The 27,005-nt window shown below is 58.6% G+C and overlaps 3 protein-coding genes and 1 long non-coding RNA gene across 4 annotated transcripts; 3 read left to right on the top strand and 1 right to left on the bottom strand.

The window, feature by feature from the left end:
• Positions 1–1,648: 1,648 nt before the first annotated feature.
• LOC308184608 (uncharacterized protein) lies at positions 1,649–14,539 on the top strand (the record flags this gene model as incomplete). The annotated part of the gene is made up of 2 exons (XM_080571809.1): positions 1,649–2,340; positions 2,916–14,539. Exons 1-2 carry the CDS (start codon positions 2,211–2,213, stop codon positions 14,537–14,539), a joined length of 11,754 nt encoding a protein of 3,917 aa, XP_080427935.1. The 5' UTR covers positions 1,649–2,210.
• Positions 14,540–14,631: 92 nt separating this feature from the next.
• On the top strand, positions 14,632–22,590 carry LOC308184609 (IgGFc-binding protein-like; the record flags this gene model as incomplete). The annotated part of the gene is made up of 7 exons (XM_080571810.1): positions 14,632–15,187; positions 15,703–16,061; positions 17,074–17,584; positions 18,241–18,632; positions 19,505–20,024; positions 20,942–21,028; positions 22,380–22,590. 7 exons carry the CDS (start codon positions 14,632–14,634, stop codon positions 22,499–22,501), a joined length of 2,547 nt encoding a protein of 848 aa, XP_080427936.1. The 3' UTR covers positions 22,502–22,590.
• A 163-nt stretch (positions 22,591–22,753) lies between these two features.
• COX6B1 (cytochrome c oxidase subunit 6B1) lies at positions 22,754–26,660 on the bottom strand. The gene is made up of 4 exons (XM_080571807.1): positions 26,504–26,660; positions 25,123–25,230; positions 24,922–25,022; positions 22,754–22,978 (listed from the first exon to the last, which is right to left on the bottom strand). The coding sequence occupies exons 2-4, from the start codon at positions 25,226–25,228 to the stop codon at positions 22,925–22,927; spliced, it is 261 nt and encodes an 86-aa protein (XP_080427933.1). The 5' UTR covers positions 25,229–25,230; positions 26,504–26,660; the 3' UTR covers positions 22,754–22,924.
• On the top strand, positions 22,937–24,639 carry LOC308184607. The gene is made up of 3 exons (XR_013942719.1): positions 22,937–23,035; positions 23,097–24,481; positions 24,519–24,639. It is a non-coding gene; the product is annotated as an uncharacterized lncRNA (long non-coding RNA).
• Positions 26,661–27,005: the final 345 nt, after the last annotated feature.

Below are 27,005 nucleotides of genomic sequence, written 5' to 3'. Positions count from 1 at the left end.
CATCTGGGTGCCACCTCCACCTATTCTGGTAGGTCTATGGGTGCTCCATGGAGCTTTGGACCCCCCCAACACCAGACCCACCTGCGACCCTGGGTGCCGCCCCCGTTTCCCCCCCCTGCCACCCCGCCTCGGCCGTGCCTATTGTTCCCAAGAACAAAAGGCTCCTGCCCCGTCGCAGCCCCAATTATCCGGAGCAGGAGAGCAGAGGGACCCGAGCGTCCCCAAACACGGCCCTGCCCCACGTCGGACCCGGCCGCCTGGGTCCTGGGGGTTGGGGGGTGGCAAAAAGGGGGCTGGGGGGCACAAGACATGGGAAAGGGAGGGAAGGATGGGAAGGAGGAAGGGGAAGGGAAGGAGGAACCGTGCCCAGATGGATGGATGAAGGCATGGATGGGTGGAGAGATGGATGACGAGATTATGGGGATGGAGGAAGGATGAAGGGATGGAAGGAAGGAGGGATGGAAGGATGAGGGACGGAAGGATGGATGGAGGGATGGTGGATGGAGGGATAGAAGAACAATTGGGTGGATGGAGGGATCATTGGGTGGGCAGATGGATGGAGGAACAGATGGATGGAGGGATCAACTGAGGAAGAAATTGTTGGAGGGATGGGTGGATGGATGGATGGATGGACTAATGGAAGAATGGACTGAGGGATCATTGTATGGATGGAGGAACGGATGGATGGAGAGATCAGCTGAGGAAGGAATTGTTGGAGGGATGCGTGGATGGATGGATTAATGGAATAATTCATGGAGGGATCATTGGATGGGTAGAGAGAGGGATGGAGGGATCGTTGCATTCAAGGACGGATGGAGGAATGGATGGATGGAGGGATCAACTGAGAAAGGAATTCTTGGAGGGATGGGCAGACGGATGGAGGGATGGATGGACAGATGGAGGGACTAATGGAAGAATGGATTGAGGGATCGTTGGATGGAAGGATGGATGGAGGAACAGATAGATGGAGGGATCAACCGAGGAAGGAATTGTTGAACGGATAGAGGGATGGATGAAAGAGTGGATTGAGGGATCCTTGGATGGATGGATGGGTGGAAGGACAGATGGACAGACAGAGGGATCAACAGAAGGAGGAATCATAGGATGGACGAATAGATGGACAGACAGACGGAGGAATGGACAGAGGGATGGATGAACGGACGGAGGGATCATTGGCTGGAAGAAGGGACGGTTGGAAGAAGCATTGAACGGACAGATGGGTGGATGGACGGACGGACGGACAGACGGATCATTGCATGAATGTATGGATAAATGAAAGAGTGGATGGCGAGATGGAAGGAGAGATGGAAGGACAGATGGACAGATGCATCATTGGATGGGCAGACGGATGGAAAGACCGCAGAGGAGCCACCACCGTGCCTCCCCCCCCGCCGCCCTGCTGGCGCCAGCACCAGCCTGAATCCGTCCAGCCCCAGATCTTATCTCTGCCCCCGGGGCCAGGGTGCCCCCAGACCCCACCCCCTCCACGGGGACCAGTGGGGGTGGCACTGAGGGGGGTGGAGCCAGCACGCCATTGGCTGCTGCCACCCCTTTGGCCCCTACAAAAACCCAGAGCCCTTGGAGGAGTCACAGCCCCGTGGCCCTGGCATGGTGAGTCCTGGACACTTGGGTCCCCTTTCCATTTGAGGGGGGTGGGGAGGGTTATGGGGTCTATGGGGCAGAATGGGGCAGGGTGGGGAGGGTTATGGGGTCTATGGGGCAGAATGGGGCAGGGTGGGTCCCAGACACCTGCATCCCCTTCCTCATTCTGGGGTGTTATGGGGTCTATGGGGTGGAGTGGGGCAAGATGGGCACCTGGGTCTCCTGTCCTTTTCTGGGGCATCGTGGGGTCTATGGGGTGGAGTGGGGCAGGACAGATCCTGGATACCGTGGTCCCCTGCCCCATTTTAGTGGGATATGGGGCTGTGGGGTATGGTGGGGCAAGATGGGTCCTTGACGTCTGGGGTCCCCTGCCCCGTTTTAGGTGGGAATGGGTTCTGTGGGGTGCAGTGAGGTGGGGTGGATCTCGGATAGCTGGTTCCATTGCCCAGCTGTGGGGATTTATGGGGTGCAGTGTGGCAGGGTGAGTTCCCAAATGCCTGGGTCCCCTGCCCCATTTTAGGTGGGAATGGGGTCGATGGGGAAGAGCAGGGTCAAGGTGGGTCCTGGAAATATGAGTCCCCCTTCCATTATGGGGGATTGTGGGGTCTATGGGGCAGGGTGTGTCCCTGGATGCCTGGGTCCCCCCACACCACTTCTTACCGTCCTCTCTGCGGCGTGTGGTGCAGATGGGGCCTCGTCAGACGTTGCTTCTCTGGGCCTGGTTCGTGCTCCAGTGTGGTGAGTCCAGTTTGGCCAAAACCCCCATTTCTGCACCCAAATGCCACCCTACCCCTCTCCCCACCAGTCTCTGAAATGGCTCCTCCTTTTCCACCTCATCCCTCCTTTCCCTTTGCATCTCCAACCTGCCAAATTTTGCACTTCCTGTCCCCAAATCTACGCATCCTTTCATTGCACCTCTTGCTTTGCATCTCCCACCCCAAATCTGGCATTTCTTGCCCCCAAACCCAAACACCCTTTCATTGCGCTTCTCCTTTTGCATCCCCAATGCCCAGATTTGGTGTTTCTAGCCCAACGTCCATGCAACCCCATAACTGCACCATCCCCTTCCCTGGGAATGGGCAGCAGTGAGCGCTCAACCCATATACAAGCCCTTAGAGAATACTCACCCTTAAATCCTCCCATGAATATGCACCCAAAAGGAAGGAAGAGATGGTTTTAGCAGGAGGAGAGGAAAAGGTGGGAAAATCTGCCTTATTTGTCACAAAAGTAAGCTGATTGTTGAGCAGTGGATTCTCTGCTGTCTGATAAGGGGTTGGGGTGTTGCTCACCGGTCTCCTGGTTTTATTCCCCAGGTGCTGATCCACAAGCCCACAGCAGTGCCAAGCTCTGCTCTGGGGTACAATGTGGGCTGGGGACCACTTGCAGAGTGTTGGACGGCAGGCCCAAGTGTGTCCCCTCGCCCTCCTGCAAAAACTACCCGTGCAAAGAAGGGACACAGTGCCAGATGGTGGACGGGTGGCCCCAATGCGTCCCACTGCCATCGTGCAAGAACACCCGCTGTGAAGCAGGAACAGAATGCAAGATGGTGGATGGGTGGCCAAAATGTGTCCCATTGCCATCATGCAAGAACATCCGTTGTGGAGCTGGAACAGAATGCAAGATGGTGGATGGGTGGCCTAAGTGTGTCCCGTTGCCCTCCTGCAAGAACACCCGTTGTGAAGCAGGAACAGAATGCAAGATGGTTGATGGGTGGCCCAAGTGTGTCCCATTACCCTCATGTAAAAACACCCGTTGTGGAGCTGGAACAGAATGCAAGATGGTTGATGGATGGCCAAAATGCATCCCATTACCCTCATGTAAAAACACCCGTTGTGAAGCAGGAACAGAATGCAAGATGATTGATGGATTGCCCAAATGCATCCCATTGCCCTCGTGCAAGAACACCCGTTGTGAAGCTGGAACAGAATGCAAGATGATTGATGGATTGCCCAAATGCATCCCATTGCCCTCGTGCAAGAACACCCGTTGTGGAGCTGGAACAGAATGCAAGATGGTTGATGGATTGCCCAAATGCATCCCATTGCCCTCGTGCAAGAACTTCCATTGCCAAGCAGGAACAGAATGCAAGATGGTGGACGGGTGGCCAAAATGCATCCCATTACCCTCGTGTAAAAACACTCGTTGTGAAGCAGGAACAGAATGCAAGATGGTGGACGGGTGGCCAAAATGTGTCCCGTTGCCTTCATGCAAGAACACCCGTTGTGGAGCTGGAACAGAATGCAAGATGGTTGATGGATTACCCAAATGTGTTCCATTGCCCTCATGTAAGAACTTCCACTGCCAAGCAGGAACAGAATGCAAGATGGTTGATGGATGGCCGAAATGCGTCCCCTTGCCCTCATGTAAGAACACCCGTTGTGGAGCTGGAACAGAATGCAAGATGGTTGATGGATGGCCAAAATGCATCCCACTACCCTCATGTAAAAACACCCGTTGTGAAGCAGGAACGCAGTGCAAAATGGTGGATGGATGGCCCAAATGTGTCCCATTGCCTTCGTGCAAGAACACCCGTTGTGAAGAAGGAACGCAATGCAAGATGGTGGATGGGTTGCCCAAATGTGTCCCATTGCCCTCATGTAAGAACTTCCATTGTGAAGCTGGAACAGAATGCAAAATGGTGGACGGGTGGCCAAAATGTGTCCCATTACCATCGTGCAAGAACACCCGTTGTGGAGCTGGAACAGAATGCAAGATGGTTGATGGATGGCCCAAGTGTGTCCCATTGCCATCGTGCAAGAACTTCCAGTGTGGAGCAGGAACTCAGTGCCAGATGGTGGACGGGTGGACAAAATGTGTCCCGTTGCCATCGTGCAAGAACACCCGCTGTGGAACCGGAACTCGGTGCCAGATGGTGGACGGATGGCCCAAATGTGTCCCATTGCCCTCATGTAAGAACTTCCATTGTGGAGCAGGAACTCAGTGCAAGATGGTGGACGGGTGGCCCAGGTGTGTCCCCTTACCATCATGCAAGAACACCCGATGTGGAGCTGGAACTCGGTGCCAGATGGTGGACGGATTGCCCAAATGCGTCCCGTTGCCGTCGTGCAACAACTTCCGTTGTGGGGCAGGAACGCGATGCAAGATGGTGGATGGGTGGCCCAAGTGTGTCCCCGTGCCCTCGTGTCGGAACTTCCCCTGCAAGGGTGGGACGCGGTGCCAGATGGTGGCCGGGAGACCCAAGTGCGTCCCCGTGCCTTCGTGCCACAACACCAAGTGCGGCGAGGGCATGCAGTGCAAGATGGTGGACGGATGGCCCAGGTGTGTCCACCTCCTGCCGTCCTGCCGGGACATTCAGTGTTTGAAGGGGACCCACTGCAAAATGGTGGACGGGTGGCCCAAATGCGTGCGCAAGCAGGTCTTCCAGAGGGAAGTGCCACCACCGCCAGCCCTCCAGGCACCCCCCTCGTGCCAAAACGTTCCCTGTACGAAAGGGACCACGTGCAAGGTGGTGGATGGTTGGCCCCAGTGTGTCCCCACCAAGACGTCCCCAAGACGACCTTCCTGCAGTGACATCCACTGTCCCAAAAGGACCACGTGCAAGATAACGGATGGGTGGCCCCACTGCGTCCAGAACCGCCCCTCCTGCAGTGACATCAAATGCGAGAAGGGAACCTCATGCCAGATCGTCGATGGTTGGCCACGGTGTGTCCAAAGCAAGACGTCCCCAAGACAACCTTGTCGGGACATCCAGTGTCCCAAAGGAACCTCATGCAAGGTGACTGATGGCCAAGCGCAGTGTGTCCACAACCCGCCCTCCTGTGATGACATCCAATGCCAGAAGGGAACCGTGTGCCACATGGTCGATGGCTGGCCTTGGTGCGGGCCAACCAAGACCTCCTACTCGCAAGCCATCCATAAAACACCATCGTGCGAGGACATCCGTTGCCAAATGGGGACGGTGTGCAAAATAGTAGACGGGTGGCCCAAATGCGTCGGTCCCCTGCCATCATGCAACGATATCCGATGTTCCCAAGGCACCGTGTGCAAGATGATCAAAGGTTGGCCCAAGTGTATCCACAACCCACCCTCCTGCAGCAACATCCAGTGCCCGAAGGGGACCAGGTGCCTCATGGCACAGGGTTGGCCCCGCTGCGTGCAGAGTGGACCCTTCCACCAGCAACTGGCTTCTCCCAACTGGGCAGGCACCAGGAGATATTTCTACTCCCATCCCATCCCGAAACAGCTACCCAGTGCGCAGCCATCTTGTGCCAACGTGTGGTGTCACCGAGGGACCTCATGTAAGATGATGGACAACCAACCTCGGTGTGTCCCTAACCCACCTTCCTGCAGCGATGTCCAGTGCCAGAAGGGAACCATGTGTCAGATGGTTGATGGTTGGCCCCGGTGTGTTCAAACCAAAGTCTCACCAAGGCAACCTTCCTGCAGTGACATACAGTGTCCTAAAGAGACCACATGCAACATGATTAATGGCCAACCACGATGCATCCACAACCCACCTTCATGCAGCGATGTCCAGTGCCAGAAGGGAGCCACGTGCCAGATGGTTGATGGTTGGCCCCGGTGTGTTCAAACCAAGATATCCCATACACAGCCAAACCAGAAAAAAAGGACGTGTGAGGACATGCAGTGTGCAAAAGGAACCGTCTGCAACATAGTGGAAGGTGGACCCAAATGCGTTGCCCAACATCGTTCCTGCAGTGATATCCAGTGTCCCAAAGGGACCACGTGTAAGATGGCGGATGGACAACCCCACTGTGTCCACAACGTGCCCTCCTGCAGTGATATCCAGTGCCAGAAGGGAACCATGTGCCAGATAGTTGATGGTTGGCCCCGGTGCATCCAAATCAAGATCTCCCCAAGACAGCCTTCTTGCAATGATGTCCACTGTCCCAAAGGGACTGCATGTAATATGATAGATGGCCAACCACGATGCGTCCACAACACACCCTCCTGCAGTGATGTCCAGTGCCAGAAGGGAACCACGTGCCAGATGGTTGATGGTTGGCCCCGGTGCATCCAAACCAAGATGCCCATCAGGCAACCTTCTTGCAATGATGTCCACTGTCCCAAAGAGACCACTTGCAACTTGATTGATGGTCAACCACGATGTGTCCATAATCCACCCTCCTGCAGTGAGATCCAATGCCAGAAGGGAACCACGTGCCAGATGGTTGATGGTTGGCCCCGATGTGTGCAAACCAAGACCTCCATGAGGCAGCCGTCCTGCAGAGACATCCAGTGTCCCAAAGGGACCACGTGTAGGATGGCAGATGGGCAACCCCACTGTGTCCACAATGCGCCCTCATGCAGTGACATCCAATGCCAGAAGGGAACCACTTGCCAGATGGTAGATGGTTGGCCTCGGTGCATCCAAACCAAGATATCCATCAGGCGACCTTCTTGCAATGACGTCCACTGTCCCAAAGGGACTACGTGCAACTTGATTGATGGCCAACCACGATGTGTCCAAAATCATCCCTCTTGCAGTGACATCGAGTGCCAGAAGGGAACCACGTGTCAGATGGTGGATGGTTGGCCCCGTTGCATCCAAACCAAAACCTCCGTGAGGCAGCCGTCCTGCAGGGACATCCAATGTCCCAAAGGGACCACGTGTAAGATGGCAGATGGGCAACCCCACTGTGTCCACAACACACCCTCCTGCAGTGATGTCCAGTGCCAGAAGGGAACCGCATGTCAGATGGTTGATGGTTGGCCCCGGTGCATCCAAACCAAGATATCCATCAGGCGACCTTCTTGCAATGATGTCCACTGTCCCAAAGGGACCACTTGCAACTTGATTGATGGCCAACCACGATGTGTCCATAACCCACCTTCCTGCAGTGAGATCCAATGCCAGAAAGGATCCACTTGCCAGATAGTTGATGGTTGGCCCCGGTGTGTCCAAATCAAGATCTCCCCAAGACGGCCTTCTTGCAATGATGTCCACTGTCCCAAAGGGACTGTATGTAATATGATTGATGGCCAACCACGATGTGTCCACAACGCGCCCTCCTGCAGTGATGTCCAGTGCCAGAAGGGAACCACGTGTCAGATGGTGGACGGTTGGCCTCGGTGCATCCAAGCCAAGACGCCCGTGAGGCAGCCGTCTTGCAGGGACATCCAGTGTCCCAAAGGGACCACGTGTAGGATGGCAGATGGGCAACCCCACTGTGTCCACAGCACACCCTCCTGCAGTGAGATCCAATGCCAGAAGGGAACCGTGTGCCAGATGGTTGATGGTTGGCCCCAGTGCATCCAAACCAAGATATCCGTCAGGCGACCGTCTTGCAATGATGTCCACTGTCCCAAAGGGACCACTTGCAACTTGATTGATGGTCAACCACGATGTGTCCATAACCCACCTTCCTGCAGTGAGATCCAATGCCAGAAGGGAACCACTTGCCAGATGGTTGATGGTTGGCCACGGTGTATCCAAGTCAAAACCTCTGTGAGGCAGCCGTTTTGCAAGGACATCCAGTGTCCCAAAGGGACCACATGTAAGATGGCAGATGGACAACCCCACTGTGTCCACAACACACCCTCCTGCAGTGATGTCCAGTGCCAGAAGGGAACCACATGTCAGATGGTTGATGGTTGGCCCCGGTGCATCCAAACCAAGATGGCCATCAGGCAACCTTCTTGCAATGATGTCCACTGTCCCAAAGAGACCACTTGCAACTTGATTGATGGCCAACCACGATGTGTCCATAACCCACCTTCCTGCAGTGAGATCCAATGCCAGAAAGGAACCACTTGCCAGATAGTTGATGGTTGGCCCCGGTGTGTCCAAATCAAGATCTCCCCAAGACGGCCTTCTTGCAATGATGTCCACTGTCCCAAAGAGACCACTTGCAACTTGATTGATGGCCAACCACGATGTGTCCATAACCCACCTTCCTGCAGTGAGATCCAATGCCAGAAAGGAACCACTTGCCAGATAGTTGATGGTTGGCCCCGGTGTGTCCAAATCAAGATCTCCCCAAGACGACCTTCTTGCAATGATGTCCACTGTCCCAAAGGGACTGTATGTAATATGATTGATGGCCAACCACGATGTGTCCACAACGCGCCCTCCTGCAGTGATGTCCAGTGCCAGAAGGGAACCACATGTCAGATGGTGGATGGTTGGCCTCGGTGCATCCAAGCCAAGACGTCTGTGAGGCAGCCATCTTGCAGGGACATCCAGTGTCCCAAAGGGACCACATGTAAGATGGCGGATGGGCAACCCCACTGTGTCCACGATGGACCCTCCTGCAGTGACATCCAATGCCAGAAGGGATCCACGTGCCACATGGTTGATGGTTGGCCCCGGTGTGTTCAAACCAAGGTCTCACCAAGGCGACCTTCCTGCAGTGACATCCAATGTCCTAAAGAGACCACGTGCAACTTGATTGATGGTCAACCACGATGCATCCACAACGCACCCACCTGTAGCGACATCCAATGCCAAAAGGGAACTGCGTGCCAGATGCTTGATGGTTGGCCCCGGTGCATCCAAACCAAGACCTCCGTGAGGCAGCCGTCCTGCAGAGACATCCAGTGTCCCAAAGGGACCACGTGTAAGATGGCAGATGGGCAACCCCACTGTGTCCACAGCGTGCCCTCTTGCAATGAGATCCAATGCCAGAAGGGAACCACGTGCCACATGGTAGATGGTTGGCCCCGGTGCGTCCAAACCAAGATGCCCTCAGTGCAACCTACTTGTGGTGACATCCACTGTCCCAGAGGGACCACGTGTAAGATGGATGATGGTTGGCCACTCTGCATCCAAAACCGACCATCTTGCCATGATGTCCAGTGCCAGAAGGGAACCACGTGCCAGATGGTCGATGGTTGGCCCCAGTGTGTCCAAGTCAAGACCTCCATTAGGAAACCTTCCTGCAGGGATGTCCAGTGCCCCAAAGAGACCACGTGCAGGTTGAGAGATGAGTGGCCTCAATGTGTTCACAACAAACCCTCCTGCAAGGCTATCCAATGTCCAAAGGGGACCACGTGTAGGATCACAGATGGGTGGGCCAGGTGTGTCCACATGCAGCCTTCCTGCCACGATGTCCAGTGCCAGAAGGGATCCGCGTGCCAGATGGTTGATGGTTGGCCCCAGTGTGTGCAAACAAAGACCGTGCTGAGACAACCATCCTGCAACAACGTCCAGTGTCCCAAAGGGACCTCATGCAAAATGCTGCAGGGGTGGCCCCAGTGCGTCCACAGCCAGCCCTCCTGCAGTGATGTCCACTGTCCCAAGGGGACCACGTGCAATATTGTCAACGGTTGGCCCCAGTGTGTGCAAAACCGTCCCTCCTGCAGTGACATCCAATGTCAGAAGGGATCAGCTTGCCAGATGGTTGATGGTTGGCCCCGGTGTGTTCAGACCAAGGTCTCACCAAGGCGACCTTCCTGCAGTGACATCCAATGTCCTAAAGAGACCACGTGTAACATGATTAATGGCCAGCCACAATGTGTCCACAACGCACCCTCCTGCAGTGACATCCAATGCCAGAAGGGAACTGTGTGCCAGATGGTTGATGGTTGGCCCCGGTGTGTCCAAACCAAAATTCCCCCAAGGAGACCTTCCTGCAGTGACACCCAGTGTCCCAAAGGGACCACGTGTAAGATGGTGGATGGTTGGCCGCAGTGCATCCATAACCGACCTTCTTGTAGTGATATTCAATGCCAGAAAGGAACTGTGTGCCAGATGGTCGATGGTTGGCCCCGGTGTGTCCAAAGCAAGATCTCCCCAAGACGGCCTTCTTGCAACAATGTGCAGTGTCCCAAAGGAACCACGTGCAAGATACTATATGGTTGGCCTCAGTGTGTCCACAGCCAACCATCTTGCAATGACATCCAGTGTCAAAAAGGAAGTGTGTGTCAGATCATGGATGGTTGGCCAAGGTGTGTTCAGCATCAGCCAACTTGCAACGACCTCCAGTGTCCTACAGGGACCTCATGCAAGATGGCAGACGGTTGGCCCCAGTGTGTCCAGAACCAGCCTTCCTGCCATGACGTCCAGTGTCAAAAGGGAACCAGATGCCAGATGATCGATGGTTGGCCCCGGTGTGTCCAAGTCAAGATGGCTCCTAGGAAACCTTCTTGCAAGGATCTCCAGTGTCCCAAAGGGACGGCGTGCAAGATGCTACATGGGTTGCCCCAATGTGTCCACAGGCAGCCCTCCTGCCAGGACATCCAGTGCCAGAAGGGAACCACGTGCCAGATGGTCGATGGTTGGCCCCGGTGCGTCCAAACCAAGATCTCCCTAAGGCAACCTTCTTGCAGGGACATCCAGTGCCCCAAAGGGACCACGTGCAAGGTGCTACTTGGGTGGCCTCAGTGTGTCCACAGACAACCGTCCTGCAACGACATCCAGTGCCAGAAGGGAAGCGTATGTCAGATTGTAGATGGTTGGCCACGATGTGTTCAGAGACAACCTACTTGTAAGGACATCCAGTGTCCTAAAGGGACTACGTGCTCTATGTTCAATGGATGGCCACAGTGTGTCCACAACCAACCTTCCTGCAGTGACATCCAATGCCAGAAGGGAACCACGTGCCAGATGGTGGACAGTTGGCCCAGGTGTATCCAAACCAAGATGTCCTCAAGGCAACCTTCATGCAGTGACGTCCAGTGTCCCAAAGGAACCACGTGCAATATTATCAACGGTTGGCCTCAGTGCATCCAAAATCGTCCCTCCTGCAGTGACATCCAGTGCCAGAAGGGAACCGCGTGCCAGATGGTTGATGGTTGGCCCCGGTGTGTGCAAACAAAGACCACCGTGAGGCTACCATCCTGCAACAACGTCCAGTGTCCCAAAGGGACCTCATGCAAGATGCTGCAGGGGTGGCCACAGTGTGTCCACAGCCAGCCCTCCTGCAGTGATGTCCACTGTCCCAAGGGGACCACGTGCAATATTGTCAACGGTTGGCCCCAATGCGTCCCAAACCGGCCTTCTTGCAGCAACACCCAATGCCAGAAGGGAACCACATGCCAGATGGTGGACGGTTGGCCCAGGTGTGTGCAAATCAAGACCTCCATTCGCAGACCTACTTGCAATGACCTCCAATGTCCCAAAGGGAGCATCTGCAAGATAACAGACAGCTGGCCGCAGTGCGTCTACACCCAACCCTCTTGCAATGACGTCCAATGTCAGAAGGGATCCACGTGTCAGATGGTTGATGGTTGGCCCCGGTGTGTTCAAATCAAGGTCTCACCAAGGCGACCTACTTGCGCGGACCTCCACTGCTCCAAAGGGACCACGTGCAAGATGACGAATGGGTGGCCCCACTGCATCCAGAACCCACCCTCCTGCAGTGACATCCAGTGTCAGAAGGGAACTACGTGCCAGATGGTCGATGGTTGGCCACGGTGTGTGCAAGTCAAGACTTCCATCAGGAGACCGACTTGTAGGGACGTCCAGTGTTCCAAGGGATCCATGTGCAAAATGCTACATGGGTGGCCGCAGTGTGTCCACTCACAGCCCTCCTGTCACGATGTCCAGTGTCCCAAAGGGACCGCATGTAATATGGTCAACGGATGGCCCCAGTGTGTCCAAAATCGTCCCTCCTGCAGTGACATCCAGTGCCAGAAGGGAACCACGTGCCAGATGGTTGATGGTTGGCCCCAGTGTGTCCAATCCAAGACTTCCATTAGGGGACCTTCCTGCAGGGATATTCAGTGTCCCAAAGGGATCACGTGCAAGATGCTACACGGGTGGCCTCAGTGTATCCATAGACAACCCTCCTGCAGCGACATCCAATGCCAGAAGGGAACCACGTGCCAGATGGTTGATGGTTGGCCCCAGTGTGTCCAAAGCAAGACCTCCCCAGGACGTCCTTCTTGCAACAATGTGCAGTGTCCCAAAGGGACCACGTGCAAGATGACAGATGGGTGGCCACAGTGTGTCCACAGCCAACCTTCCTGCAGTGACATCCAATGTCCTAAAGGGACTACATGCAATATTATCAACGGTTGGCCCCAATGTGTCCAGAATCGTCCCTCCTGCAGTGACATCCAATGTCCCAAGGGGACCACATGCAACATTGTCAATGGTTGGCCACAATGCATCCAAAATCGTCCCTCCTGCAGTGACATCCAATGCCAGAAGGGAACTGTGTGCCAGATGGTTGATGGTTGGCCCCGATGTGTGCAAACAAAGACCACCGTGAGGCTACCATCCTGCAACAACGTCCAGTGTCCCAAAGGGACCTCATGCAAAATGCTGCAGGGGTGGCCCCAGTGTATCCACAGCCAACCCTCCTGCAGTGATGTCCACTGTCCCAAGGGGACCACGTGCAATATTGTCAACGGTTGGCCCCAGTGTGTGCAAAACCGTCCCTCCTGCAGTGACATCCAATGTCAGAAGGGATCAGCTTGCCAGATGGTTGATGGTTGGCCCCAATGTGTGCAACCCAAGACCTCCATTCGTAGACCGTCTTGCAGGGACATCCAGTGTCCAAAGGGGACCACGTGCAAGATGACAGATGGGTGGCCGCAGTGTGTCTACAACCAACCCTCCTGCAATGACATCCAGTGTCCCAAGGGCACGGCCTGCACGATGACAGAGGGTTGGCCCCAGTGTCTTCCCAGCCATCCCCTCTTCCGATCTGCATCGTGGGGTCACCCTGCTTCTGTCCCCCAAATTTCCACTGGGGTCTCCTCCATCCCCTCATCCTGCAATGGTGCTCACTGTGCTGCCACCCCTGGGTCCTGCCAGAACTTTGCCTGCAAGCCCGGCACCGTTTGCATGGTGGTGCATGGCCACCCCACCTGTGTCTCCCGGCCTTCGTGCAAGAACCTCCACTGCCAAGCAGGAATGGGCTGCAAGCTTCTCAACGGGTGGCCCCGCTGTGTCCGCATCCCCTCGTGCGGTGACCTGCAGTGCCCGAGCGAGATGGCATGCCGGGTGGTGCGAGGCTGGCCCAAGTGCGTGCGGATGGTGAGGAGCGCGCCTGCGGCGTCTTGTACCGGCATCTCCTGCAAGTCCGGCACCACGTGCCAAGTGGTGGAGGGCGTCCCCCGCTGCGTGCCCCCAAAGCCCACGTGTGACACTGTGCATTGCTTGGAGGGGACCACGTGCCACATGGTGGAGGGCTGGCCCAAGTGCATGCCCAACCAACCCACCTGCAGCGCCGTCCGCTGCCCCGAGGGCACCACGTGCCAAATGGAGGGTGGTTGGCCAACGTGCGTGCCCAACAAGCCCTCCTGCAGCACCGTCCGCTGCCCGGCCGGTACCACGTGCCAGATGGTGGAAGATTGGCCCAAATGCGTGCCCAACAAACCAACCTGCAAAGAGGTGCATTGCCCGGTGGGGACGACGTGCCAGATAGTGGAGGATTGGCCCAAATGCGTGCCCAACAAGCCAACTTGCAATGACATGCATTGTCCAGCCGGAACGACGTGTAGGGTGGTGGAAGACTGGCCCAAATGTGTGCCCAACAAGATGTCTTGCAAAGAAGTGCGTTGCCCATCTGGGAGCACGTGCAAGATGGTGGACGACTGGCCCAAATGCGTCCCCAGCGAGCCATCTTGCAACGACGTGCATTGCCCATCCAGAACGACGTGCCAGATGGTGGAAAACTCACCCAAATGCGTCCCCGACAAGACATCTTGCAACGATGTGCATTGCCCGAAGGGGACAACGTGCAAGATGGTGGAAACCTCACCCAGATGCCTCCCTGTCTCGCAGCCCCCACTCGTTTGCCACATTTTGGGGCGCTGGCGTTACCGGGCCTTTGATGGGAAGAGCTACGGCTTGGCGGGGGCTTGCACCCAGACGTTGGTGAGCACCTGCGGCACCCAACTGCCCACCATCCATGTCACGGCGGGCGGCCAGTTTGGCGTGGGGCCGGGCGCCTCCTTCAGTCATGTCACACTCCACGGTGATGGCTTCGAGGTTGTCCTGCTCCGAGGCGAGGAGACGATGGCGAGGGTGAGTATTCGACAGTGGGTGGCACAAGGGGTGTGAGGGGGGTGTCCCATATTCCCTGGGAGGGAGCAGGGAGCCAGGCGTCTGGGGTCTCCCAACCCCCAGAACTCCAAGATGGGTGGTGGGCCCAGATGTCCAGGATCTCCCCATCCCATTTCCATCCCCAAGACCCCATAGCTTGGTGGTGGACCCAGGTGTCCAGCTCCTCCCCATCCCATTTCCAGCCCCAAGGTCCCATAACCAAGTGGTGGACCCAGGCATCCAGGATCTCCCCATCCCATTTCCAACCCCCAGACCCCATAACCAAGCGATGGACCCAGGTGTCCAGCCTCTCCCCATCCTATTTCCAACCCCCAGACCCCACAACTTGGGGTCTAGGTTCACTCAATCCCATTTCCAAGACTGAGGAAGGGACCCAGGTGCCCACACTGCGGTTGCCCATCCAATGTCCTCCCTTACAGGTGGCCGGGACCCGGGTCCCCCTGCCCCTCTCGCTGGCAGGGGGCCGGGTGCGCCTGGAGAGAAGAGGGGGACAGCGGCGGGTGGTCACAACCATAGGCGTGCGGGTGGCCGTTGGTGGGGACGGCGCCGTGACGGTGACGGCACCAGCGACGCTACGGGGACAGCTCTGTGGGCTCTGTGCCCATCCTGAGGATCGGGTCGGCGAGGGACAGGGGACACAGTGCTGTGAGTGGGGCATGGGGATATTAATTAGGGACAGGGACCCCAGTTATAGGGTCTGGAGGGAGCTGGGGGGCTGGGATGGGGACAGCCAATGGGTTGGGGATGGGCTTTGAGTTGGGAATGGGGATGGAGAAATGCGTGAAGGAGGTTGAAGGGATGGAAAAATGGGTGAAGGAGGTTGAAGAGATGAGGAAATGGGTGAAGAAGGATGAAGGGATGAGGAAATGGGTGGAGGAGGTTGGAGGGATGAGGAAACGGGTGGAGGAGGTTGGAGGGATGAGGAAACGGGTGGAGGAGGTTGGAGGGATGAGGAAACGGGTGAAGAAGGTTGAAGGGGTGGGTGAAGGTTGAAGGGACGGGGAAATGGGTGAAAGGCTGGAGAAATAGGTGAAGGAGGTTGAAGGGACAGGAAAAAGGGTGAAGAAAGAAGGATAACTGGATGGAGAGGGGATGGAGGAGGACTGAGGAACCGTTCTGAAGGACAACCCGACTAACCGCTGCTTCTCCTCTTCCCGCAGCCTCCTCCTGCTCATCCAAACACCCCCAGGAGCCCTGTGCCACCATCCCCAACCCCATCCCCAACCCCATCCCCGTCCCCGTCCCCGTCCCCGTCCCCAAACCCGTCTCCAACCTGGTCCCTAACCCCGTCCCCAACCCTGCCACCTGCTCAGCCCTGGGCATGGGCCACGTCCGCACCTTCGACCGCCTCCACCACGACTTCTCCGGCTCCTGCGTCTACCTCCTGGCCGGACTCTGCCCCGGCACCCAGGGCCCAGAGCCCTTCCGCGTCCTGGTGCGGGGCGGCCTGGGTGGCATCACCGGTGCCGAGGTCCTCGTGCGCCGCACACGTGTGGAGCTGGAGCCCGGGCAGGTCACGGTGAGTAAGGGAGGAGTAGGAGCACGGGAATGGCGGTGTGAAGCCGGAGTGAGTAAGAAGTGAATGGGGAGTGAGTAAGGACCGCAAGGAGGGAGTTGTGAGGATGGAGTAAACCGGGAGGAGAGGGCTGGATGCTGAGTAGCACTTTCTGCCCAAACTGGGATTAAGTAGGGATGTGTTGACTGACCAAGGGATGAGCAAAGAGGGAGTAGCAGGCGATTGGTGCATAAAGAGTAAAGACCAAGTAAATCCAGATTTTGCAAGGGGAGTAACAAATGAGTAATAAGTAACACATGAGTAGACAAGAAATCTGGGAAGCAAAAGATGTTAGCCAGCTCAGAGTTGCCCAAGGATGTGTAGGAAGTAAAGCATGAGCATTGAATGAGTAGTGAGTTACTAAAAGAGCAAGCCTGTATGTAGGAGCTGGCTCAGTGTTGTCACAGGATGCATAGCGAGTAAAGAGTAAGCATGAGCAGTGAGTCAGTAAAAGAGAAAGCAGGGACATATTAGCTGGCTGGGAGGTGCTGGGGGGTGACATAGTGAAGAGTGAGTAGTGAATGAGTAGCAAGTGTGTAAATAATGGGTGAGAAGGTTGTAAGTAGGGAGATTTATTAGCTGGATGGAAGTGCTGAGTAGCAAGAGTAAAGCACAACTAGAGACTAGGTGGGTTTGGGCCAGTCCAGACCCTGCCACAAGCTGCTTGGGAGGACCAGAGGGAAAGTGGCGAGCAGGGAGTGAGTAGCAAGGGAGTAAACCATGAGAAGTCAGTAAGAGTGCTCAGTCCTGTCTGATTCCCGCTAGTAGTGGCCTTGGAGGACTGGTAGCCAGATGGTGAGCAGCAAGTTTGTAGCTTGTGAATGACCCAGTGAGTAAACCACGAGTAATGACCGAGCAAACCCAGAGTAGTGATTGAGTAAACTATGAGTAGTGATGAAATGGGCTCCAGAAGGGCTGAACGCTGATTCTGACCCCTCCGGGGGTTCTCTTTGTGCCCTGCGCTCCCCCCAAACAGGTGAACGGCGTACCAACCCTCCTGCCCCACGTGGCGAAGGCCTCGGCGGTGACCCTGGAGCCCCGGGGCTGGGAGGTGGAGGTGCGGACCCCCCGGGGGCTGCGGGTGGCCTTCGACGGGCACCACGGGCGGGTGAGCATCCGCGTGCCAGGCGCCTACAGCGGCCACCTCTGCGGGCTCTGCGGGGACTTCGACGGGGACCCCCGCAACGACCTGGCGCCGGCGGGGGGCTGGCAGGTGGGGGACACATCGGGCTGCAGGGACACGGCGGGGTGCGGGGACGTCGGGGGGAAGGGGCAACAAGATGTGGGGAGGGAGTGTGGGGTGCTGCTGAACAAGGAGGGGCCCTTCCGGCTCTGCCACGAGGCCGTTCACCCTGAAACCTACTTCCGGGACTGCGTCGCCGACCGGTGTCACCGCGAGGGGGTCTGCCGCGTCCTCGCCGCCTACGTCGCTGCCTGCCAGGAGGCCGGGAGGAAGGTTCTGGAGTGGCGTTCCAAGGGGTTCTGCTGTAAGTGGCTCATGGGGGACCCGGGGATAAGGGTTGGAGGGGGACACGGCCCCATAGAGCACCCCAGGAAACTACAAGTCCTGGTGGGATGGTGACATGGCCCCATAGAACACCCTGGAAATCCAGAAGTCCTGGTAGGATTGGGACACAGCCCCATAGAGCACCCCAGGACCCCAAAAATCTTGGTGGGATGGGGACACAACGCCACAGAGCATCCCAGTACCCCATAAATCCTGATGGGAAGGGGACACGGCCCCACAGAACACCCCAGGACCCCAAAAGTCTTGGTGGGATGGGGAAATAACACCACAGAGCACCCCAGGACCCCAAAGGTTTTGGTGGGAAGAGAATGCAACCCAATAGAGCACCCCAGGACCCCATAAATCACGATGGGATGGGGACATGGCCCCACAGAGCACCCCGGGAACCCATAAATCTGGTGGGATGGGGACATAACCCCATAGAGCACCCCAGTACCCCATAAATCCTGACGGGAAGGGGACATGGCCCCATAGAGCACCCCAGGACCCTCAAAGTACTAGCGGGATGGGGACACAACCCCATAGAGCACCCAGGAGAAGCCAAGCATCCGGGTGGGACCCTGGCCCCCCAGAGGGGACCAAGGCCCTTCCCCCAACACCGCCCTCTCCCCACAGCCCCCCAGTGCCCCACGGGCACCCGCTACACCATCTGCGCCCCAGGCTGCACCCCGGGGTGCCGTGAAGGTTGCGTGTCCCCTGACGACTCCCACGGGGGCACCCAGAGGTGCTCAGCAGAACCAGTGGCAGCACCGGCTACCGTGGGCACCCCGGGGACCTGCCGGGCCGTGGGGACACAGCACTACTTGAGCTTCGATGGGGTGGCCATGGCCGTGGCGGACAACTGCTCCTACGTGGTGGCCCGGAGCTGCGGCCCCCCCGGCGCCCACCCTGCCTTTGATGTGACCGTCACCGACCCACCCCGGGGTGGCCCCGGCCCCCGCAGCGTCACCGTCACCGTGCACCAGCACCGCTTTGTGCTACGGGGTGGGCACCCCAGCATGGTGGAGGTGAGGAGGAGGAGGAAAGGGGAGAGCGGTGGGGATGGGCAAGGGTGGAGGGGGTGGAGAACGAGGTGGGGGTGGAGGAAAAATGGGTAGGGGGATGGACAGAGGAGATGGACAAGGCTGAGGGGGGAGGGATGGATGGATGAAGAACCTGGAAAGAGAAGAGGATGGTTGGGTGGAGGATGGATGGATGATGAAGAACGTGGAAAAAAGGGATGGAGAAGGGATGAGGTAGAGATATAGACACAGAAGAGGATGGGTAGATGGATGAAGAACATGGAAAAAGGGCTGGAGAAGAGCAGAGATGGAGGAATAGATAAAGAGGATGGATGGATGGATGGATGGATGGATGGATGGATGGATGGATGGATGGATGGATGGATGGATGGATGGATGAAGAACATGGAAAAAGGGATGGAGAAGGGATGGATAGGGAAGAAGATGGATGGATGGGTGAAGAACGTGGAAAAAGGGATGGAGAAGGGCAGAGGTAGGTGTATGGACAGAGAAGAAGATGGGTGGATAGATGAAGAACATGGGAACAGGGATGGAGAAGGGGTAGATAAAGAATAGGATGGGTGGATGGATGGGTGAAGAACCTGCAAAAAGGGATGGGTGAAGAACCTGGAAAAAGGGATGGGTGAAGAACCTGGAAAAAGGGATGGGTGAAGAGCAGAGGTAGAGGGATGGACAGAGAAGAGGATGGATGAATGGATGGATGGACAGATAAAGACGAAAAGGGTTGGAGGAACAAAGTTGGGTGGATGAAGGAGGTTGGACGGATGGTATAACGACAAATGTCTGCTATGAGGACCAGGGAGGAGGACCGGGCACCTACTGGGTGCCTCCAACCCACCCCACCCCACCCCACGCAGGTGGACGGCTCCAAGGCGTCGCTGCCCTTCTGCCTGCAAGGCCAGGCCGTGTGCCTGGCACCCCGGGGTGCCACCACCCTCCTGGTCGCCGACTTCGGCCTCCGCGTCACCGCTGGCCCCGGGGCGGCGGTGGCCGTCACCGTGTCCTCGAGCTTCCGCAACGTCACCTGCGGCCTCTGCGGCAACTTCGACGGCCACCCCTACAACGACCACCTCCACCAGGCCACCACGGCCACGTGTCATCGTCCCTGCCCCGGCCCCGCGTGTCCCCCGTGCCGGCAGCCCCCCAAGAAAGCCTTCGTCCACACCGAGCTCTGCGGCGTCCTGCGGGACCCCCAGGGGCCCTTCGGGGGCTGTCACACCGCGGTCCACCCCAGGGTCTTCTTCGACGTCTGCCTCTGGGAGCTCTGCGAAGCCCCCGAGGACAAGGAGGTCCTCAGCGAGGTCCTGGGCGCTTACGAAGCCGCCTGCCGCCAGGCCAAGGTCCGCGTGGGACCCTGGCGCGTCCCCAGCGTCTGCCGTGAGTTGGGGACCGCAGGGACACGGAGTGGGAGGTGGCCACGGGTATTTTGGGTGCTCACCTTGGGGAGGTTCTTGTGTGGGACTCCCCCGTGGCCATGACATCCACATGGAGCCATCCATGGTGTCACCTACGTCTGGGTCCATCCACGATGTCCCCGTTTCCCCCCACCCCAGTGTCCCCTACGTGTCTGTCCACCCTCGACGTCCCCACGTGTGTCCATCCGTGATGTTCTCCAGCTCTCTGTCCAACCACAACACCCCTTTGTGGCCCTTCGTGATGTCCCCTTTGTGTCTGTCCATCCGTGGTGTCCTACAACTGTCTGACCAACCATGACGTGCCTACGTGACCACATTGTCCTCTATACGTCCCTCCAAAACATCCACCATCGATGTTCTCCACCTCTTGGTGTTCCTCCACGACGTTCTCCACCTCTCGGTGTTCCTCCACGACGTTCTCCACCTCTCGGTGTTCCTCCACGATGTTCTCCACCTCTCGGTGTCCCTCTCTCCATCTCTCGGTGTTCCTCCATGATGTCCTCTGTCTCCTGGTGTCCCACCATGATGTTCTCCATCTCTCGGTGTTCCTCCATCCACGTGCCTACAATGACCTCAGCGTGCTCACCGTATCTTCTGTCTGTCCCTCCACGACATCAACCACCTCCGTCCCTTCACGACGTTCAACTGCGGCGTCCCCCGTGCTTGTCCAACCGTGACGCCCCCGTCTGTCCTTCCATGACGTTCTCCACCTCTCTGCCCATCTGTGACATCCCATGTCCGTGATGTCCCCGATGCATCCGTGATGTCCTCCATCTCCCTGCCCATCCATGACCTCCTCACGTGTCCCTCCACGTGTCCTACCCCCGATGTGTCCCTCCTCCAGGCCACGTCCCCACCTAATTCTCGTATCTCCTACAGCTCCGTGGTGCGTCGAGGGCTCCGGCTGCCGCCCCGGTGTCACCTGTGTCCCCCACCGAGCGCTGCTGCGGCGGGACCTGTCTCCAGGTGAGGGGGACGAGGTGGGGGGGGGACGCGGTGGGGAGAGGGGATGGGGGACCACCAGACGGAGGAATCATTAGTGGAGGAGGAGGGGGATGGGAGATGGGTGGAAGGAGAGACCGTGGAAGAAGGATGGATGGTTGGGTGGACAGATGGATGGAGAAACCACGAAAGGATGAGTGGATGGTTGGGTAAACGGAAGAAGGAACCATGGAAGAAGGAACCATGGAAGAAGGAACCATGGAAGAAGGATGAGTGGTTGGGTGAATGGATGGAGAAACCACAGAAGAAGGATGAGTGGACGGATGAAGAAACCCTTGAACTTCTTTGATGGCTTCCCCGTCTATCTGTTCCTGGAAATACGGGTGGAGAAACCCTTGAAGATGGAGAAATGGAGGAAGAAAGCGTTAAGGAACGGACGGAGAACAAAGCCGTTCAGGAAAGCTAGGTGGAGGTGGAGAAACCTCCGGTGGAGAAACCTCTGAAGATGGATGGATGGATGGATGGATGGATGGATGGATGGGTGGATGGATGGGTGGAGAAACCCTTGACGATGGGTGGGTGGAGAAACCTCTGAAGATGGATGGATGGATGGATGGATGGATGGATGGATGGATGGATGGATGGAAGGGTGGTTGGACGGACAAACCATTGACGATGGATGGGTGGATGAGGTGGAGAAACCGTTGATGATGGAGACACCGTTGATGATGGGTGGGTGGAGGAACCTCTGAAGATGGATGGATGGATGGAAGGGTGGTTGGATGGAGAAACCGTTGATGACGGATGGATGGATGAGGTGGAGAAACCTCTGAAGATGGATGGATGGATGGAAGGGTGGTTGGATGGAGAAACTGTTGATGATGGGTGGGTGGAGAAACCTCTGAAGATGGTTGGATGGATGGATGGATGGATGGAGAAACCATTGATAATGGGTGGGTGGATGAGGTGGAGAAACCGTTGATGACGGATGGAAGGATGGAGAAACCTCTGAAGATGGATGGATGGAAGGGTGGTTGGATGGAGAAACCGTTGATGAGGGACGGAAGAACAGATGGAGAAGCCGTTGACGATGGGTGGATAAAGAAACCTTTGATGAGGGATGGGGAGATGGGGTGGAGAAACCGTTGATGATGGATGGAAGGGTGGAGGAAGCATGGATGATGGGTGGGTGGAGGAACCGTGGATGATGGATGGGTGGAGGAACTATTGATGGTGGGTGGGTGGAGGAACCATTGAAGACAGATGGATGGAAGGGTGGATGGATGAAGAAACCATCGATGATGGGTGGGTGGAAGGGTGGAGAAACCATCGCTGGAGGTGTCCTGACCCCGCGTCCCCCCCTATCTCCCCCCAGGCGCCCTCCTGGGAGCGCTGCCGCTGCGTGGCCTGGGCTTGACGCCGCTTCTCCCCGGGGTCGTGCCCCTGGACCTGCCCCTGGACCTCCAGCCCCCCCGGCTCGGTCCCCTGGTCCCGTAGCGCCCTCGGGGACCCCCCCAGGGTGACCGAGCTGGGGTTGTCCCCCTCCCCCGCCACCCCCCCCCCCCCACCTCGTAAATTTTGTTAATTAATAAAATTCCGCCTTCCACTCCGATGCTCCTCGCCCCGTTTTCTCCATCCCCACGTCCCCACCACGAGAACCTGGGGGGCCAGGACCCGTCCCCCGTGTCCCCTGTCCCGCCCCCCCTCACCGCGTGCGTCCCCCACCCCAAAAAAAAACCCCAAAACGGGCCAGTTCAACCCTTTATTGTCCACCGCCTCTGTGACAGCGGCGTCCCCTCCCTGGTGGCATCCGCGTCACCTCCTGGTGGTGGCGGTGGTGGCCCTGTCACCGCCCCCCCCCCAGCGGTGACAATTGGGACCCAACCCCCCCCTCCCCATACCCCCCGGGGTTGGAGAAGCTCAGATCTTGCCGGGGAAGGTCCCCTCTTCGCGGTACTCGTCCCACGTTGTCACCTGCGGGGGGGGGGACACGGTGGCCTCGTGAGGGACACGGTGGCCGTTGGGGAGAACGTGGGGACGCCACGGGGTGGGGGGGGGACACCATGGGGTGGGGGGGGACATCACGGGGCAGGGGGGGACACCATGGGGTGGGGGGAGGACACCACGGGGTGGGGGGAGGACGCCTGGGTGGACTTGGGGACGCCACGGGGGCCAGGAGTGTGATGATGCCACCAAGGGGACGTGGTGACCCCAAAAAGGGGACACATGGGACATGGTGGCCCCCTGGGGACGTTGGGGGGGGCGGGGGGGACACGAGGACCTCGTGCTGGTGGGGACACCACGGGGGGCCCGGGGACCCCACGGTGACGTTGCGGGGGACCTGAAGGACGTGGGGACACCAGAGGGACACCGAGGGGGGGGGGGGGCCGTGGGGACACCACGGAGGTCCTGAAGGACGCGGGGACACCACAGGGACACCGCGGGGGGACACGGGGATGAAGCGCGGCACCCAAGGGCCACGAGGCCACCACGGGGGACCCAAGGGCCACGAGGGCCACCATGAAGGCCATAAGGGCCACCATGAGAAAGAATCAAGGAACCCAAGCGACATCGAGGTGACGTGGAACCACCATAGGGCACCCAAGGGCCACCTGGGGGACCTGAGGACCCCCCCCCGGGTCACCCAAGGGCCACCGGGGGGACCCAAGGCCCACGAGGCCACCATGAGGGCCACGAGGCCAGCACGAGGGCCACGGGGAAGAAAACAGGGACCCAAGTGACATCGAAATGACGTGGAAGCACCCCGGGGCACCCAAGGGCCACAAGGCCACCCCGGGGGACCCAAGGGCCACCTGTGGGACATGAGGACCACGAGGCCACCACGGGGGCCACCACGGGGGACCTGATGGACATGGGGCCACCACGAAGGCCACGGGGATGAAAAAAGGGACTTGAGTGACACCGAAACAATGTGGAAACACCCCGGGGCACCCAAGGGTCACGAGGCCACCCCGGGGCACCCAAGGGCCACCTCAGGGCCACGAGGCCACCATGGGACACCCAAGGGCCATGAGGCCACCACAAAGGCCACCTTGAGGGCCACGAGGGCGAGACGAGGAACCCAAGCAACGTCGAAACGACGTGGAAACGCCCCGGGGCACCCAAGGGCCACGAGGCCAGCATGGGACACCCAGGGGCCATGAGGCCACCACAGGACACCCAGGGGCCACGAGGGCCACCATGAAGGCCACGGTGGCCACCACGAGGACCACGGGGAAGAAATGAGGAACCCAAGCGACATCGAGGTGACGTGGAAACACCCCGGGGCACCCAAGGGCCACGAGGCCACCCCGGGGCACCCAAGGGCCACCATGAAGGCCACGATGGCCACCACAAGGACCACGGGGAAGAAACAAGGAACCCAAGTGACATCGAAACGACATGGGAACACCCCGGGGCACCCAAGGGCCACGAGGCCACCCCGGGGCACCCAAGGGCCATGAGGCCACCACGAAGGCCACAGGGGCCACCTGGAGGACCCGAGGCCCACGAGGCCACCCCAGGGGACCCGAGGGCCACCCAGGGGCCACGAGGCCGCCACGAAGGCCACCTTGAGGGCCACGAGGGCGAAACGAGGAACCCAAGTGACGTCGAAACGACGTGGAAACACCCCGGGGCACCCAAGGGCCACGAGGCCACCCCGGGACACCAAGGGGCCATGAGGCCACCACGGGACACCCAAGAGCCACGAGGGCCACCATGAAGGCCATGCTGGCCACGGGGAAGAAACAAGGAACCCAAGTGACATGGAAACGATGTGGAAACACCCCGGGGCACCCAAGGGCCGCGAGGCCACCACAAAGGCCACAGGGGCCACCTGGAGGACCCGAGGCCACCCAGGGGACCCAAGGGCCACCCTGGGGTGGGGTGGACGTCACCGCGCCGGGGCCACTCACCCAGGAGGTGGGGCAGATGGACTTGTAGACGCGGTAGTACCACTGGCAGGGGGTGGCGTCCGCCCCCTTGGCCGCCATCGCCTTCTCGCAGCGGTGGAAATCTGGAGGGGGGAGGGGAGGGGACAAAAGGGGACACGGGTGTCACCGGGGAGGGGACACGGGGGGTCCCCAGGGACACGGGGAGGGGGGGGAGGGGCGTACCCAGGTAGTTCTGCCAGCAGTTCCTGGTCTGGTTCTGGTTGGGGAAGCGGCTGTCGAAGGGCGCCGTCTTGTAGCGGTCCAGCTTGGCCCGGATGTCCTCCGCCATGGCTGCCCGGGGGGGGGGGTTAATTAGTTAATTAATTAGTTAATTAGCTAATTGGTCGCTTAATTAGCGGCGTTAGTTAACGGCTCGTTAGCGGGCGGGGGGGGGGAGGAGGGGGGTGGGGAAGGGGTTGGGGAGGTTTGGGGACGTCGACGGCGGCCCCAGGAAGCGGTGATGGAACACTGCTCCCAGTAAGGCGCTGGGAGCCCTCGCAGTGCTCCCAGTAAGGCTGCAGGGATCCCCCTTAGTGCTCCCAGTAAGGCCCAGTGATCGCTCCCAGTCAGGCCCTGGGAGCCCTCCCAGTAAGGCCCATTGATCACTCCCAGTTGCCCCAGTGCTCCCAGCAAAGCCCAGCTATCCTTCCCAGGGCTCCCAGTAAGGCCCTGCGAGCCTTCCCAGTAAGCCCCAGCGAGCACCTAGTGCTCCCAGTAAAGCTAAGTCACCACTCCAGTATACCCAGTAAGGCTCAGCAATGCTCCCAGTGCTCCCACTGAGGCCCAATGATCTCTTCCAGTGCTCCCAGTAAGTCCCTGCAATGCCTCCCAGGACTCCCAGTAAGGCCCAGTCACCACCCCCATACACCCAATACTCCCAGTAAAGCCCACTGATCCCTCCCAGTGCTCCCAGTAGAACCCTGTGACCCTTCCCAGTGCTCCCAGTAGAACCCTGTGACCCTTCCCAGTGCTCCCAGTAAAGCCCAGCAACCCCTCCCAGCGCTCCCAGTAAAGCCCAGCGACCCCTCCCAGCGCTCCCAGTAAAGCCCAGCGACCCCTCCCAGCGCTCCCAGTAAAGCCCAGCGACCCCTCCCAGCGCTCCCAGTAAAGCCCAGCGACCCCTCCCAGCGCTCCCAGTAAAGCCCAGCGACCCCTCCCAGCGCTCCCAGTAAAGCCCAGCGACCCCTCCCAGCGCTCCCAGTAAAGCCCAGCGACTCCTCCCAGCGCTCCCAGTAAAGCCCAGCGACCCCTCCCAGCGCCCCCAGTAAAGCCCAGCGACCCCTCCCAGCGCCCCCAGTAAAGCCCAGCGACCCCTCCCAGCGCCCCCAGTAAAGCCCAGCGACCCCTCCCAGTTGCCCCAGTGTTCCCAGTAAAGCCCAACAATCCCTCCCAATGCTCCCAGTAAGCCCCAGTCACCACCCCAGTCCACTCAGTGCTCCCAGTAAAGCCCACAAACCTCTCCCAGTAAGGCCCAGCGGCTCCCTCAGTGCCCTCCCAGTGCTCCCAGTAGCCCCCCAGTGCCCTCCCAGGAGCTCCCAGTAGCCCCCAGTTCCCCCCCCCGCACCAGCCGCCTCCGTTCCCGTCAAAGTGACTTTCACCGCCGCCGCTGCCCTCGCGCCGGAACCACCGAGACGCGACAGGAAGCGCAGAGCGCCGCCGGAAGTAGCGGCCCCTGCTCAGCGCGCAGAAGGGGAGGAGCCGTCGAGACGCGCTGGGTAGAGCGGCCTCCGCCGAGGGCGGGGCGGGAGCGGGGAGGACTGCGGAGACCATAGAGAGGAGGCGGGAGGACAGAGCGTCCCCACGGACGGGTGGGAGGGAAAATGGCGGCGGGGAGACCCAGGCGCTCCCCGATTCGCCTGAAAACGCCCCAAAACGGCTCCGAAACGTTCCAAAACACTCTCAGAACCCCTCGTAGCGCCCCCAAATAGCCTGAAAGTCCCCCAAATCCCTCATAGAGCCCCCAAATTTTCCTCAAATGCCTCAAATTGGCCCGAATTTGCGCCTTTCTCCCCCACAGGTCCCTAAATAAAGCCCCCCAAATCCCCATTTTTGTCCCCAAATATCCC

Source organism: Anser brachyrhynchus, assembly GCF_964034855.1.
Source record: "Anser brachyrhynchus genome assembly, chromosome: 38".
Taxonomy (NCBI): Eukaryota; Metazoa; Chordata; class Aves; order Anseriformes; family Anatidae; genus Anser; species Anser brachyrhynchus.
This window is presented reverse-complemented; position numbering and strand designations above follow the sequence as displayed.

Bases quoted from the DNA above. Each gene is read 5' to 3' on its own strand.
- COX6B1 (XM_080571807.1), bottom strand. From the start codon at position 25,228: ATGGCGGAGGACATCCGGGCCAAGCTGGACCGCTACAAGACGGCGCCC. The intron at 25,023-25,122 runs GTACGCCCCTCC...TCCCCCCTCCAG, and splicing joins CTGCTGGCAGAACTACCTGG to ATTTCCACCGCTGCGAGAAG. The intron at 22,979-24,921 runs GTGAGTGGCCCC...CCCCCCCCGCAG, and splicing joins CCATCTGCCCCACCTCCTGG to GTGACAACGTGGGACGAGTA.